Source organism: Pseudorasbora parva, chromosome 19, assembly GCF_024679245.1.
Source record: "Pseudorasbora parva isolate DD20220531a chromosome 19, ASM2467924v1, whole genome shotgun sequence".
Taxonomy (NCBI): domain Eukaryota; kingdom Metazoa; phylum Chordata; class Actinopteri; order Cypriniformes; family Gobionidae; genus Pseudorasbora; species Pseudorasbora parva.
In genome coordinates this window covers 18,861,227-18,878,201 of record NC_090190.1, presented here as the reverse complement: position 1 = coordinate 18,878,201, position 16,975 = coordinate 18,861,227, and the positions used below count along the sequence as shown (strand labels likewise).

The window sequence follows — 16,975 nt, the reverse complement described above, 5'->3', positions numbered from 1 at the left end:
CTGTATTTTATACCATGAAAAAACAGGCTCAAATGTCCACCGCCTGTGAGACTACAAACTAGACTACAGAGCAATAAACCTCAAATCACTATATGTTACAGCCACTTAAAAAAATGTTAAACTGTTACGACACTAAAAATTAAATTTGATTTGTTAAAAATATATTTTGGGTGTTGATACATGCGAGTACGGAGTAACCGTTATTAAATGTCTGAATTTACAATTGTTTAATAATGGAACATCAAATGCGTCTTACATTTTTCAACTCTAAACTCTAAACATTTTTAATTACTTTGAAATAAATAAACATACATTCATGTAAATGTATATACATGACATGGCAATATCCAAACATACTTTTTAAAAAAAATGTTTATTAACAAAGTTATAAAAAGTTGCATTGCATTGAAAAGATGTGGAGTGAATAAAAGTATCCATCTTAACACTAACAGAACATTTGGCTAGACAGACACATCCCCCTCCCCCCCACCACCACCACACCATAACTGTGAGTATCAATACTGTATAGAGTGATAGAGTAAACCTATATATCGCTATGGTAACCAGGCAGTACATATTTTACTGTCATTCAATGGCAAGAACCTAAAACAGTTTAAAATAATGGCAATGTAGATAAAAACAAGATCATATAAACCAGCTATTATATCAAAATACAGCGAAAAAGAGAAACAATATATATTTCAATGAAGTTGAAGTGAAATACATTATTTTTTAGAATCAACCAGGTAAAAAAGACATAAGATAGAAAATAGAAATAAATAACAGTAATAGGAATAAAAGGGAGTTTTATCTAAATTGGGAGTCTTTTTTTGTGATTAACTCTTTCCCCGCCAGTGTTTTTGAAATATTTTCACAAAAATGCAAAGGCCCCTAGAATATTTTTTTGTATGAATAAATTAACATACAATATTTCAAAAGAAAGAACAGACCAGACCCTCTGCTTAAAAATAAATAAATAAAAATATAATAAAAAAAAGATATATAAATTATATATATATATATATATATATATATATATATATATATATATATATATATATATATATATATATATATATATATATATAAAACAATAATAATAATAATAATGTGTTCGATTTATATAGCGCTTTACATAGAAGGGGGAATCTCCTCAACCACCACCAATGTGCAGCATCCACTTGGATGATGCGACGGCAGCCATATTGTGCCTGAACGCTCACCACACACCAGCTGATTGGTGGAGAGGAGACCGAGTGATGAAGCCAATCAGGATATGGGGATGATTAGGAGGCCATGATGGACAGAAACCAATGGGCAAATTTGGCCAGGATGCCGGGGTTACACCCCTACTCTTTTTCCGAAAGACATCCTGGGATTTTTAACGACCACAGAGAGTCGGGACCTCGGTTTAACGTCTCATCCGAAGGACGGTGCTCTTTTGACAGTATAGTGTCCCCATCACTATACTGGGGTGTTAGGACCCACACAGACCACAGGGTGATCACCCCCTGCTGGCCTCACTAACACCTCTACCAGCAGCTACCTGGTTTTCCCAGTTGGTATCCCATCCAGGTACTGACCAGGCTCAGCCCTGCTTAGCTTCAGTGGGAAACCAGTCTAGGGCTACAGGGTGATATGGCTGCTGGCTACAAGTTTCATGCACTTTTGTATCACTACTGGAATGGACTTTTTTTCCTTTATTTTTTTGTGAGCAAAACGCTGAGAAAATCAATAGTTTTTTTCAAAGACTACATCCAGATCGGATTAAAAAAAAAAAAATCTGGAAAATTGACTCAATAGCAGGGAACTGTTTTCTCACAAATGACTGAAATTTCCTTTAATGGCGGGGAAAGAGTTAAGGAATCGTAATAAAAATAAACAAAGTGGCAATGTCACATCAAAAAGCCAACAACTATTCCTCATTTAACAATTCAACCCGTTTACATATATGATATTTGTAAGCAGCATCTCACTTATAACACAAGAAATGTTTACTGGCATGTGACATCCCTGATTAGAACTACTGAACCGGTACTACAATGCAAAATCATTTTCAAATATTCCAGTAAAAAAAAAAAAAAAAAAAAATTATATTAAGTATAAGCCAAAACATAAAGTTTTAAAAAATTACATTAAAAATTCAATATATATTTTCTATAAAAGATGTATTTAAGGTTTACAGACCTTTAGGTATTTTTACTGGAAAATTTACAAAAAAGCGTTTTTCCTTCTTCAGTGTAACCATTTTTTTTTTTTTTTTTTTTACCTGATTTTGCATATTAGTACTGGTGTGTGTATATATATATATAATTTTTTTCTCTCAAAATGCCACAAATACATTGTCCAATTTATTATTGTTTTTTAAAGGGGTCAAATGTTCGTATATGAATCTGGCTATTTCCTATTTTGTCATGCTAAGATGATTGCACACAAATGAACTAGGACTGCTATTCATATCTCCAAAAATAACATTTGGGCAAGACATTTCATTAAGTCTAATGGATTTGTGAATTGTATGAGGATTGTCACCTACTACCAAAAGGAGAGAGGGTTTTTTTGGTTCAAATAGACAGGGCTTCCTGTGATCTTCATTTGGCCTTCACTGCATGAAAGACTACAGCAGGCTACTGAGGTAAAAACGTATCCAAATAAAACTACAATAATTGTATTAATCTCTTATAACAAATGCTTTGTACATTCAATCATCTAACATCAAGATACATTTCTGGATAATTCTGAGAGTCTGTAAGGCAAAAGTTTTCATAAGCATGAATGTAACCCTAGGCTGGCATGTATATACAGTATATGTAAAAGTGTAATCTTTATGATACTGCATGTACAATTTGATTCTACGTATATACAGAGGCAACAAAAATAATCTTAACACTTAAGCAACACTTACTGTGTGAATGTCATTTCATTGCATAAAATATTGAAAAAGTGGCATTAATTTTAAGAAAAGATAACAGAAGCACAAAAAGTGAAGTTCATTGTGAGAAAATAATTTGATGTTTTGTATTCCAATGCAATGACATTTAAACATATTTAAGTGTGACTTAAGTATACAAATCCTTTTTGGGGAGACTGTACAGAGATCTTGAATGTATGCATCCACACACATTGTAATATAGATTTGAGCACATTCCTTAATATATGCAAACGTTTCATAGGGCCTTGGCGCTGGTGGTGTGTGTGGTGTGTGAGATGGGTTTCTGTGGGTACAGGCTGTAATAGTACACTTGGAAGAGAATAGCGAAGTCCACGCACACCTGAAGGAGGCCGCAGATCCAGAACTGCATGGGAGCCTGGGTCAACAGGAAATAGCCTGTCTTGAAAGTGTCTCCACTGGTCCACATCAACACCATTTTAATACTGCAGAGACAGGAAGTGTGAGAGAGAGAGAGAGAGAGAGAGAGAGAGAGAGAGAGAGAGAGAGAGAGAGAGAGAGAGAGAGAGAGAGAGAGAGAGAGAGAGAGAAGCAGATTGATCAAAATCACTGAAATTGACAATCCTTTTTCCATGGAGCACAAAAGGAGACATTTTGAAGAATGTGCTGGCCACACTTTTCCATTGAATTAACAACAAAACCAGTCATAAGTCCCACATATATTTTGTGGCAACAGCCAACAATACATTGTGAGGATCAAAATTTTAGATTTTTCTTTTATGACAAAAATCATTAGGACATTAAGTAAAGATCATGTTCCATGAAGATATTTTGTAAAGTTCCATAAATATAGAAAAAAATTGTACAACTCTAAAGGGCGATTTTCTAAATATTTGGATATCTATATATTTATTTTTTGTACCCTCAGGTTCCAGATTTTCAAATAGTTGTATCTCAGCCAAATATTGCGCTATCCTAACAAACGATGCATCAATGGAAAGCCTATTTATTCAGATCATATACAAATCCCAATATCTGCTTTGTGTGAAGAACAGACAGTAATCTGGGTCATTATTGTTAATTGATTACCCTTGTAAAAACAAGTGTACATAGTTGTAAAGCATATTTTGATAGTAAAAGTTTTAAAGTGTCATGAAACTGGATCACTGAATTTGTGGGTTGAGATTCAGATCATTCTGATTCGGTTTTGTGAAAAGAATCATTGGAAAAATACAACTCAAAAGCATGATTTGTCTACAAATAGGACATGGATTGTGCCAAAGGAAAACTAACTCATTGTAAAATTTGTAAATCAACGCTATCATTTGGCATCAGAAGACTTGATTTATCGCACATGAGTTATGCAGTTCTTTTATGGTGATTTTCATCATTTTGGAACTTGACACCCCCAGTCCTCACACTTTAATTAAAGCAAAAAGAGTGACCAGGACATTCTCAAAACTTCACCTTTTGTGTTTCACTGAAGAAACTCATACGGAATTCATGAGGGAGAGAGGGAGGAATCATTTATAAGATTTCTCCTCAAGTGCAGAAAGCCTTATGTAAACCTCAAGCACTAAGAACATCTCACATTTTAGGCAGGAGAATAAACAAACTTCCATGCGGTCATATTTGGTGCATCAGCAACTTCACACAGATCTGCACAGAATTACAGAGCTGTAATTCCACCTGCATAAAACTGCTCCACCATCGCTGTTTCGTAACAAACAAATAAATTATTCAAGACGTGCATTTTTCTTTTAGGCTACCCAAAATACAGCATTCCACACTACAACAATTATTAATTGTAGATTAGGCTTTTTTGACTTTTGCATGCTCCCAAAAGTATTTAAACAAATGATCAGGTTATGCTACAGCCTAGAATAAAAGGAACATAACAGCATCAGTATAATAATGTGTTGATTTTAACATGAGTGACTGTGATTTGGCCAAGTAGAATGTGTTACTGAAACAATATTCCTATCAAATGATCTGATTTTCGTTCAGGTACAGGGTCAAAGGATTAGAGGCATGTTTATTGATGGCACTGAGTTTAGAGACTATGTTTTTAGTAAACTGGAATATTGGCCAACAAATGATGCTGATGCTGACCTTACTTGGCAAATTCACTTAGCAATTAAAGGCACAATATGTAGTTTTCACCACTAGAGGTCACTTGTTCAAAACAAAGGTGTAGCTTGATGACGCCTTGATTTCATGGAATCATGGGAGTTGTTGTCTTCACTTCTACAGCCGGTGGAAAAGAATCTGACTGGGTGGGGCTGAAAGCCGTTGGAGCGGAACGAGGCTGCTGGAGCGATTGCTAATAAGAGATGAGTGCGATACGGTGAGAGCGGTGAATATTTTATCATACTTATGTAGTGTAACAATGTCCCATCAGTCCATTGTCCCATGGTTCACGCGCTGGCCTAAAAATGAGGTGTGTTCAGGAGCATTGTTGACGCATTGCTATTTTTAAGGCAACTGAAAACGACTGCGCCATTGACCAACAAAAACCTAATCTAAAGTCAATAGTGTAGTATTTGTTGTTATTTTAAGGGTGCTTTAGTAATGTGCCTATAGAGTCAGGTTCACAACATGCACACACTCTGCTTATTACACAGAGCAGCACACAAAAAATTTTTAATATTAAAAATAAAAGGATTCCTCTCTGGAGAAGCATTTAGTCTTTCCGCTTGCAAATACCACCAGGTAAATAGGTAATCTGCCACGGTGCAAGCGCAACTGGCTTTTAAAGGGAATGGGAGATGAGAGTGGTTAAGTTTAATGCCTGTTACTCACAAATCACACCCATGACTCATTAAGAATAGGGACAACCCTTTTGGACCATGCATTGGTGCACCAACCATTTTTTGTCCGTTGTTAAACTAGCAAAAGTGGATTTGGACTTTTAATTTTACTTTGGATTTTACACTTTTATACTACGTGCACCTGTGCCACACGATTCAGACCATAAGCTCAGATCATTAAAATAGGGCCCTAACTTTGTTGAGCTAAATAGCAATGATTCGTTTTCTTATCAGTGAATGTAATAAAACAGTTGCTCACCTTGCTAATAAAACACATAATATATTAGCATCTTTGGCGTTTCCATGGTTGGAATTTCCAAAAATTGGATTTCCAATTTCCAAAAATTGGAATAACATTTGGAATAACACAATATATATCCCTGTTCTAGAGGTTTTTGGATGTTTTAATCTAAAAATCTTACATATTGTGTCTTTAACACCTTTATTCAGCAATAAAATGCTAGATCAAAAGTGACAGTAAAGACATTACATCACATGAATCAAAATATAATTCTTGCATAATGCATCGTTCCAAAAAAAAAAAAGTAGTAACAACTGTTGTCAATAATAATAATAATAATAATAATAATAATAATAATAATAATAATAATAATAATAATATTTTTTCTTGAACAGCGAATCAGCATTAGAACGATTTCTGAAGGCATCAAACCCCCAGTGAGGACTGATTGAGCAGAAAGTGAGTTGTAGACACTGGGCATGTTGTTATGGGAACACATTAATTGAGATTATTCTGGTGCGTCTTTCAAGCGACCGTCTCAAAAGGATGAGTAGACTAAACAACTAGGTGTGAAGAGCAGACCAAAGCTGGAGAACAAAAAAAAGAGAATACAAAAAATATTCTTGCCAAAAAGAAATTGAGTCAGGTGGAGGTGCGGGAAGAGGGCTGAGGTAAACACTGTTTTCTGTTCTTTGTTTGGCTCGGTGTTAACACTCAAAGCAAAGCTGAGAGGCGGCTTGATCCGTGGCATCTGATAAAAGGCCACTCGGAGAGCTTATTAGAGCAGCGCGTCCTAAAGAGATGAAAGAGCGCTCTCAGTGCCGCCGGGCCACACCGATCAGCCTCTGTGACAGAGCAATAAACCACTCCACACTCCACACAACAGAAGAGTTTAATGAGTGTGTGCCATGATGAGGACAGGGTCATGATCGCTTACATCATTAAAGCTAAAAGGTAAAATAAAATTTTCCCCACTGGCGACAACAAACCACTGGAATAAACTAAAGATTGTTTCGCAGACAAGCCTACTGTCTGTGAGCTGCTTGCTCAGCCAACTTTTTTCTGCACCACAGATGCACGCCTCAAATTCTAAACAACTGTAACCAACCCCATGATGCACTGCAATAAGCCTTTTCATTTCCATTAACTCTTTCCCTGCCACTGACGGAATTTTTCACCATTTATTGCGACAAGTCTTCCTCAACACTTACTTTCCAGTTTTTACTGTTATACGGTGGTTGGATGGAGGGTTATAACAATCCAATAAAAAATAATATTTAATTGCAATGTAATTACAAATAATAACAATTCCATGCACTGCATATGCATTAATGCATTAAGGATGTAACCCAAAGTATGTGTGATAAATGTATAATCAGCTGGTGGTTATGTAAGGAATAATTGACTAATAACTGGGCCGTTGAATTATTAGAAAAATAATGCACACCCGAGGTGGTAAATAATTCAATGACCCGGAGTCAATTATTCCGCTTATACTGGCTTCTGCTTTACCACAAGACATCGATCCGATGATATATTGAAAAGGATACGATACGTCCAGTTTTTGTATTTAAATCGCTATTGTGAGTAGGATTATTTCTTCTGCGTCTCATCCAACGGCTCTTTTGCTATTTCCGAAACGTCATTTTAAAGCTGATAACGGAGGCATTCTACTGCAGTTATTAAAGGCCCAATGAAGTTCCTTGAAACGCGCCACATTATTCAACTTGTTGACATAATTTCCCCAGAAACGGCCCCAGCTGTTAGCAGCTCCTCCCCTTTTTTGAAACGGCCAATAGCATTTCATTAATACACCGAGTCAGTTTGACTAGAGCCTTCTCTTTGGTAAAGCCACTTTCCTCTAACTGTTTATCATCATAATCTTCTTCATATCGCTTTGAAATACAGCATTCTGTGCAGAATTCAAATGCGTCTGATATGTTTGTTGTCTGCGCTGACTTGCTCATATGATCCGCGCTGCGCTCTCGTGTCTGTAGTCAACGGCTCTGGTGTAGACTGTGCGCGCTGCTGCGGTGCGTGAAACTAACGTAAAAACAGACTTCATTCGCCTCAACTGAAAGCATATTTACACTGAATCTTTTCCCATCACATATATAGTGTGCTATGTGTTGTTCACCATGTAGAAATTAGTAAATGTGGTAAAAACTGACCAATTTCAGCCGCAGCTTCAGCGTAGGGGCGGGCTTTAGATTCTAGAGAGCATTTGATTGGACAGAAGATTTGATGAGACGGTGAAGTCTGCGATGATGTCATCAAAATCTATAATTAGTTTTAACGGAAGTGAGAGACTATAAGTTTTGAATGCTTAAATCTCCTAAATGTAAATTTTGTCATTGTTTTGGAACACACCAGCTTATTCATAACTTTAAGGCTGACATTGTTAGCCTGACGTGGACATACTCAATTCTAGTCAGAATACGAGTCTGAAACTGCTCCATTGGGCTGTGATTATGGGGCGTGTTTCAACCGAACCAGGAAAGACATCAATTGGATAGACCTACAACCAATCAGAGCAACGAAGCAACACATTGTCAAATGTCAACAGAATTCAACCGCACTGTGTTGCCAAGTCCGCGTTTTTTCCCCCGCGGGTTGTTTTCTATGTCCGCGGGTTGAAGCGACTATTATTTGATATATAGACCCATGAGTGCCATTTTCCCCCCGGAGAACCCCACGAGAAGCTATTGTTTAGGGCTAGTACTTGGCGGGTTTTGTTGTAAAAACTTGGCAACTCTGTCTGCACGCGCGCTGGAATCAGGCTAGAATACACGATCTTTGTCGGTGTTGTAAAAAAATTAAATAATTTAATGATACACACAGTACTTACCCAACATGATCATCATTTCTGAGAGAAATTGTGAAGGTGAATGCATATAGAAACAAGCTCTCCGTCTAGGATTCGAAAAAATATAATCCATTTCATTGGTCCGAACAGTTTTTGTTCGGGGATAATTACTCCTCTATGGAGCAAGGCCAGGCCGAACCGCTCGACCTAAACATTTTGTGGGCGGGGCTGAGTTCGGCTGGCATCCAGGCTATGACATTGTCATACTAAAAGCTAAAAAAACCCTTCAATTTTGACTTCAGTGGGCCTTTAATGAAGTTATTAGAATGAGAGCGAGAGCGACAGACACACACACACAGCGAGAGAGAGAGAGAGAGAGAGAGAGAGAGAGAGAGAGAGAGAGAGAGAGAGAGAGAGATTGCTTTATGTAGTTGTTTTTTTTGTCCTGTAATTTCCGTTATTAGAGTTAACCATGCGAAGTAATATGGAACTGTAATGCGGTCAAGAGAGCTGCCTGGAACTACGTTCGCTCTGTGTTTCCCAGAAAATACTTGTACACCACAGAATCACATTCAAGCATTCAAAGGACCTGTAATATAACATAAATTATTACATGGCGGTGACGGCGCTGTGGAATACTTGATTCTGATTGGTCAATCTCGTGATAAAGCGGTATGTTATCAACCGATAGCAGGGAGTAAAAAATAGAACAGGTTCATCCAAATAACCGTCACTGAAGTCGGTGCTTTACGCTTGCGTGGAAGTTTTGCATTTGGTGAGCTAAGAAAATATTAAAAACTCAAAGCAATATTTTGTGTCCAATTGTGTCATCCGAGTATCGCGGACTGGGTCTTGTTTCACACAAACACAGCTGTTGCCATTTTGATAGTTTTGTAATGGGTTTTATGATAACAAACAGGTATGATTTTAATCTCAAATCAATATGCCCATAATTATTTATGTGGTCAAATACTGTGTAATAAGTGGTATGATTGTACCGTATTCCAAGTAGCAGCATAATGTACATCCATCGGGTTGTTATTGCAGAATAAACCCCTTCAGAGTGATGCAAGAGCCCTGCGTTTAGTGTCCGGGTCCTGATCACTCGGTCAGGGTATACTGTGCAATAACAGCCGACTGGATGTACATTATCCCTTACATGAAAAAATAAAAATACCATTTGTGTTGTCACCATGCACAATGTGGTTTCATAAGATGTACTGCATTAGCACTATTAAATACTTTCTATTTCTTTGACTGAAAAAAAAGTTGTATATTTGGTGTAAAGCACAACCGGAAAGTTTGGGAGATGGAAAGTGTTAGAGCGTGCCGTTAAACTCATTGTGGTAAAATGTCAAAGAAGAGAGAAAGAGAGCGGTGATCAATCTTAACAGCTGCCATGGAAACCATCAGGACTCGACAAGGCTGACGGTTGCCATGGGTTCCATGATAGAGTATAAACAAACTCCTCTTTCATCCTCACTTTGAGCCACAAAGCCAGACTCCAGCAACAGTTACCAGAGAGCATGAACTAACAAGAAATCAAAAACAAATACGTATAGCAGCACTGCAACACTATGTTGGATGCCACTACAAACAACGATTGGATGCTTAATTTCACAGACCGACTCGAAGAAACAGGCTGGTAATGCCACACTAACACCCACACGTTAAGATGCAAGAGACTGCAGAGATGAGGACATGAAAGATAAATATTATTAATATTCTGTAAATTGAATAGGATGGTTTTTGTTACTTATTTCTGTTAACCATGTTGAGAAACTAAGGATTTGTGGAAATTAAAATATATTTAAACTTAAGTTTGTTTGCTATTTTTATTCAGTGTGTGTAATTATTGGGGTTGGCATTTTATGTGGATGACACTCTTAGCAGAATATGTGTACGTGTCTATATATAAAGGCACTAGACAGTGGTGGATTTCTGCAGTGCTCTTTACTCTCTCTCTCTCACACACACACACACACACACACACACACACACACACACACACACACACACACACACACACACACACACACACACACACACACACACACACACACACACACACACACACACACACACACACACACACACACACACACACACACACACACACACACTTTTGTGAACTGAGGGGACTTTCCAAAGGCATAATGGATTTTACACTGTACAAACTGAACATTCTATCCACCTAGGAAACATTCTGCATTTTTGCAAGTGATTTGGTTTGCCATAAACCATGTTTACGTTATAATGCCCATGTCATTATACACCTTTGTGTCCTCATAAACCATATACACAGATTAGGTGTATATGACAGGTGACAGTGAATAAATACTGATTATATCTTCATGACTGTACCTGAGTAGGATATTAGGCAGAAAGTTAACATTTTGTCCTCAAAGTTGATGTGTTAGAAGAAGGAAAAATGGGCAAGCGTAAGGATTTGAGCGAGTTTGATAAGGGCCAAATTGTGATGGCTAAATGACTGGGTCAGAGCATATCTAAAACTGCAACTCTTGTGGGGTGTTCCTGGTCTGCAGTGGTCAGCATCTATCAAAAGTGGTCTAAGGAAGGAATCTGCGACAGGGTCATGGGCGGCCAAGGCTCATTGATGCACAGAGCTACTGTAGCTCAAATTGCTCAAGTTAATGCTGGTTCTGATAGAAAGGTGTATCACATCACAAGTGCATCGCAGTTTGTTTCGTATGGGGCTACAAAGCCTTAGACCAGTCAGGGTGCCAATGCTGGACCACGGAGCAAGGAAAGAAGGTGGCCTGGATTGGTGAATCAAGTTTTCTTTTACATCACGTAGATGGCTGGTGTCATGGCTGGAGAACACATGGCACCAGGTGCACTATGGGTAGAAGGCAAGCCGGCAGAGACAATGTTCTGCTGGAAAACCTTGGGTCCTGCCATCCATGTGGATGTTACTTTAAAACGCACCACCTCCCCAAGTATTGTTGCAGACCATGTTTACCCTTTCATGGTTTAAGAGGATAATGCGCCTCCCCAAAAAATTGTTAAGGAATGGTTTGAGGAGCACAAGTTTGAGGTGTCGACTTGGCTTTCCAATTCCCCAGATCTTAGTCCAATCCAGCATTTGTGGGATGTGCTGAACAAACAAGTCGGATACATGGAAGCCCCACCTTGCGACTTATAAGACTCAAAGGATCTGCTACTAACATCTTTGTGCCAAATACCACAACACACCTTCAGGGGTCTAGTGGAGTCCATGCATCAACAGGTCAGGGCTGTTTTGACAGCAAAAAAGAGAGACCAACACAATATTAGGATTGTGGTCATAATGTTCTGCCTGATCAGTATATACAAGAACATACAAATAAGATATTTATTTTAATACAAAGAAGAAATGCACGTGAATTCTGCAGGAATTTGATAAAACTAATTTCACCTCATATTTTATGAATGTATTTGCATGATGTTTTCACTGCTAGCCTTCAATCTTCTGCTAATGTTTTACTTCTGGGCAATATTTCACATTTCACGCATCAGAGATTCACCGGGTGCAAATTTACTCAGGATCCCATTCCTCCTCTCTCTCTCTCTAGTTTTTCAGAGCCAGAATTTGGACATTTTCTGATCACAATGAAGTCTTTGAACCTTATCCTGCCAAATAAATTACCCACTTAGAGCACACCATCTTACTGATATGCAAAGTTAGACAACCACACTAAAAATAATAAAAAATAAAAAGGAAAATTTTGTGTTGTATGCCATAAAGGCCTCGGAATGAACGATGGGCAATTAAAATCAGAAGCAGGGTATACAACAGAAGGTGATCAAAAGTCCTGCCTGAGTGTATCTAGCTGAGAGGATGTGTTAGATGTCAACGGCATGAACATGCAACCAAGAACCTGAGAAACAGTGTGTTCGGCATAAAGCAGTCAACACAAACACATCACTGTGAAATACTGCTGTCCTGCACAGCTTCTCCTGACAGGAGCACGGAGGGAAACTTCCTTTTGTGGGAGTGTTCAATTCACCCAGCACCTGACTCGCGTGTCAAATCTGTAGGAACGCACAACTTAATGGATGGTTTGTTTGCAGCCCATGGATACAAACCAGCTTGCTGCTCAGTAAATACATATAAAATGAGAGTTGGGTACGATTGCAGGGCGGGTACAAGATACTTCAGATGTCTAAATAAGGCACTGAGGGTTCGCAAACTCCAACTAACAGGACTCTGCAAATGAACTTGGCTGTAGGGGGTCACCACTTTCCCTCCCATTCCGATTCATTAACATTCGACTGATGGACAGAAAAATAGAGGCCAGAGGTTTATTCATAGCAACAGTTACCAGGCAAATAACTCACTATAAAGCAACTGACAATGGTTAAATAGCCAAATAAACCAAACTAAGAATGACTAAAGAGCTAAACCAAACAAACTAACAATGGCCGAACAGCTAAACAAACCAAACAAACTAACAATGGCTGCAGAGCTAAACCAAACAAACTAACAATGGCTGAAGAGCTAAACCAAACAAACTAACAATGGCTGAAGAGCTAAACCAAACAAACTAAATATGACTGAAGAGTTAAACCAAACACACTAAATATGACTGAAGAGTTAAACCAAACAAACTAAATATGACTGAAGAGTTAAACCAAACAAACTAAATATGACTGAAGAGTTAAACCAAACACACTAAATATGACTGAAGAGTTAAACCAAACAAACTAAATATGACTGAAGAGTTAAACCAAACAAACTAACAATGGCTGAAGAGTTAAACCAAACAAACTAACAATGACTGAAGAGCTAAACCAAACAAACTAACAATGACTGAAGAGCTAAACCAAACAAACTAACAATGACTGAAGAGCTAAACCAAACAAACTAACAATGTCTGAAGAGCTAAACAAACCAAACTAACAATGACTGAAGAGCTAAACAAACCAAACTAACAATGACTGAAGAGCTAAACCAAACAAACTAACAATGGCTGAAGAGCTAAACCAAACAAACTAACAATGGCTGAAGAGCTAAACCAAACAAACTAACAATGGCTGAAGAGCTAAACCAAACAAACTAACAATGGCTGAAGAGTTAAACCAAACAAACTAACAATGACTGAAGAGCTAAACCAAACAAACTAACAAGGACTGAAGAGCTAAACCAAACAAACTAACAATGTCTGAAGAGCTAAACCAAACAAACTAACTAACAATGGCGGAGTAGCTAAAATAAATAAATAAACTACTTTTTTTTCCCTTCACAGTCTTTCAAACAAAACAAAATACAAAACCGAACAAAAGCAAAGCAAAGGAAAGGAAAAAATCTGGACAATTACTGAATAGCTACAAAAAAAGAAAAAAAATACATTAATGGAAAAAAACAAGACTGGCAAGATTTACCATTCATTTTGATGAGAGCAAAAAAAAAAGAAAAGTAATTGAATTTAGTCTTGTAATACAAGGCTGTCTCCAGGAGATGAATCATCTGTGATTGTGGTGGGCCTGCAGAGAACACTGCGTAGATCTTAATCTGACCATTTCCCATGATCTGCAAGTAACATAAATTACTCTAGGTTCAATGTGACTTTCAGGGAATGTAAACGACAAAGCATCACTAGAGTGAAATAAAAGTTGTCCTTAAAGAGATAGTTCATCCAAAAATGAAAATTCTGTCATTAATTACTCGCCCTCAGATCGTTCCAAACCCTGAAGATTTTTTTTATGAAATCGGAGACCTTTCTGTCCCTCCGTAGAAAGCTTTGCAACAACCATTTTGACGCTTCAATAAGTTCATAAAGAGATCGTTAAACAAATTTGTGTTCTGAAGACAAACAAAAGTCTTATGGGTGAGTGTGAGTAATTAATGATAGAATTTTCATTTTTGGGTGAACTAAGTCAGATGCAAGTTCCTGAATGTCTCTGGCCTCAAAAATGCAAAGGCAAATCTGTAAACTGTTCTCTGCAGTAGCTCACTGCCACTTACAGATTACTGTGCATATGCCTCATTCTAAAATGCACTGCCATTGCCATATGTGTAAATCCCTCAAAATGTGTTTTTACTTTTTCGATAAACCTAAAACATTCATCATTTTATGTGTCCGCAAAATGCACCGCAATAATGAGTGTACAACTGATGTATACTCAACGGCTAGAGAATACCCATAATGCACTGTGAGTGGCACACTGAATGAATTCCCGTGTCTGACCAGAAAATGGCGACCGCAGCGGAATCAATCATCCCAGCAAATTCACCCCAAGGTCAGACCATGCACGCAGCAGAGAAAATTGCAACAAAAAACAAGAGCTACACCTCAGACTCCACAGGCCTCTGTTAGCATGTTAAATGCTGAACAGTACAAGCAGAAAAAGACTGAACAAGAATGGCTTGTTTGGAAGGGTTGCCAGAGAAAGACTCTTTTCTCGAAAAAGTACATGGCAGCATAGCTTAAGCTTTGCTAAGTTGCATCTCAAACCATGGGACTTCTGGAACAATGTCCTTTAGAAAGACGAGACCAAAGTGGAGATTTAGGCGAAAACTAAATAAAGCATATCAGCACAAACACCTCATACCAATGGTCAAGCACGGTGGTGAAGGGGTGACCTGCGCAACTTAAAGTCATTGAGTCGACCATGATGTCCTCTTTATACCAAAGTATTCGAGAATCAAATCTGTCCGAAAGCTAAAGCTTGGCTGAAATTGGGTCATGCAATGAAAGACAATGATCCCAAGCAAACCAGCATATCTACACTAGAATGGCAGAAAAATAACTGGTCCAATCAAAGTGCAGACCTCAACCCAACTGAAATGCTGTGGTGGTTATATTTGTTTGTTTTCGCATGAAACAGTATTCTTATTGCTTCATAAAATTAAGGCTGAACCAATGTAGTCACATGGACGATTTGTTTTTACTACCTTTCTGGGCCTTGAAAGTGTTAATTAAATTGCTGGAGGGGTCAGAGAGCTCTCGGATTTCATCAAAAATATCTCTATTTGTGTTCCGAAGATGAACAAAGGTCTAACGGGTTTGGAACGACATGAGGGTGAAAAAATGATGACAATTTTTAGGTGAACTATTTTTAGGTGAACTAACCATTTGAATGATCATTTTCAAACTATTTCCTACAAAATTCTAAATTAATTCTAACTATTATAACGACTGCGACAATGGATATCCTGAAAATAACGCAAAGGGAAACATGAAAGTTCAAACTGTAAACTCTATATGAATAAACAAACGTGTAGCCTATTCCACGACAAAGATTGCATCAGTCACTGAGTATGCATTTTGTAGTTGCGGTTGTGACACAGTAGTATGCTTACAGATGTACTCATTTATCTGGTTAGTAGTCAGGCAATAAGCAGAATGATGTGCAGCCAGTCAGTCATTATCACAAAATAAACACTGACAAGATAATACAACAACTAGATCTCAATAAACCCCAACATGGGATGAAGTTGTTTTATGGTTTTATTAGGTTGTTTTATTATGCTTAACATTACTTTAGTATGCAGTGTGGGGTGATACGAGAGACATGAAACTAGAATTCAAGATCTAGCAACTAACCATTTTGAATAAAGTATTGCAGTGAGCTTTTTGCTATACCATTTAAACATTTGTTATTATAATTATCATCATTTTTTTAAATAAATATTTTATTTAGCAGTATTAAAGGTACAGTGTGTAAATTTGAGCGACATCTAGTGGTGAGGTTGCAAATTGCAAGCGCTCACCCCTCCCTTTCGAAACACATAGAGAAGCTACAGTGGCCAACACAGGACAAAGACGTCGTCGTCTGAGAGAGCAGAGAGTAGCTAGCACTCTGTAGAGCAGTTTGTCCTAATAGGGCTACTGTAGAAACATGAAGGCACATAAATGGTGACTTCAATGTAAGGGGACCTGCGTTATACTGGGTAAACCCAGCCTGATCTGCTGGCGATTTGATTTCGCTCTGCAACTCAGTCTGTAAACCTGCACATTCATTTCTACTGCTTCTGTTACACTTCTGTGAGAAACAATCACAGACTGGCTTATCCACCTGGCGCGCTATTGGAGGGTTTAACCAAGGGGGTAAATCTAGCAATCGGAAAGCGTTCCACCCATAGGGGCGGCCATTGCTAACCAAGCCATCACCTGCTGTTAGCATCCCATTGACTCCCATTCATTTTTGAGTCACTTTGACAGTGAATAACTTTACATCCGAGACGTTTAAAGAATCCATTTGTCCATTGTTTATTTATAAAG

At 37.9% G+C, this 16,975-nt stretch overlaps 1 protein-coding gene across 2 annotated transcripts in view; it reads right to left on the bottom strand.

The window, feature by feature from the left end:
• Nucleotides 1–1,118: 1,118 nt before the first annotated feature.
• LOC137048097 (solute carrier family 66 member 2) overlaps nt 1,119–16,975 on the bottom strand; it is a 47,149-nt gene continuing 31,292 nt past the window's right edge. For both annotated transcript variants that reach the window (XM_067426097.1, XM_067426098.1), the window contains one exon: nt 1,119–3,375. In XM_067426097.1, the coding sequence (XP_067282198.1) occupies nt 3,168–3,375 (208 nt within the window). In that variant the 3' untranslated portion in view covers nt 1,119–3,167. The remainder of the gene's footprint in view (nt 3,376–16,975) is intronic.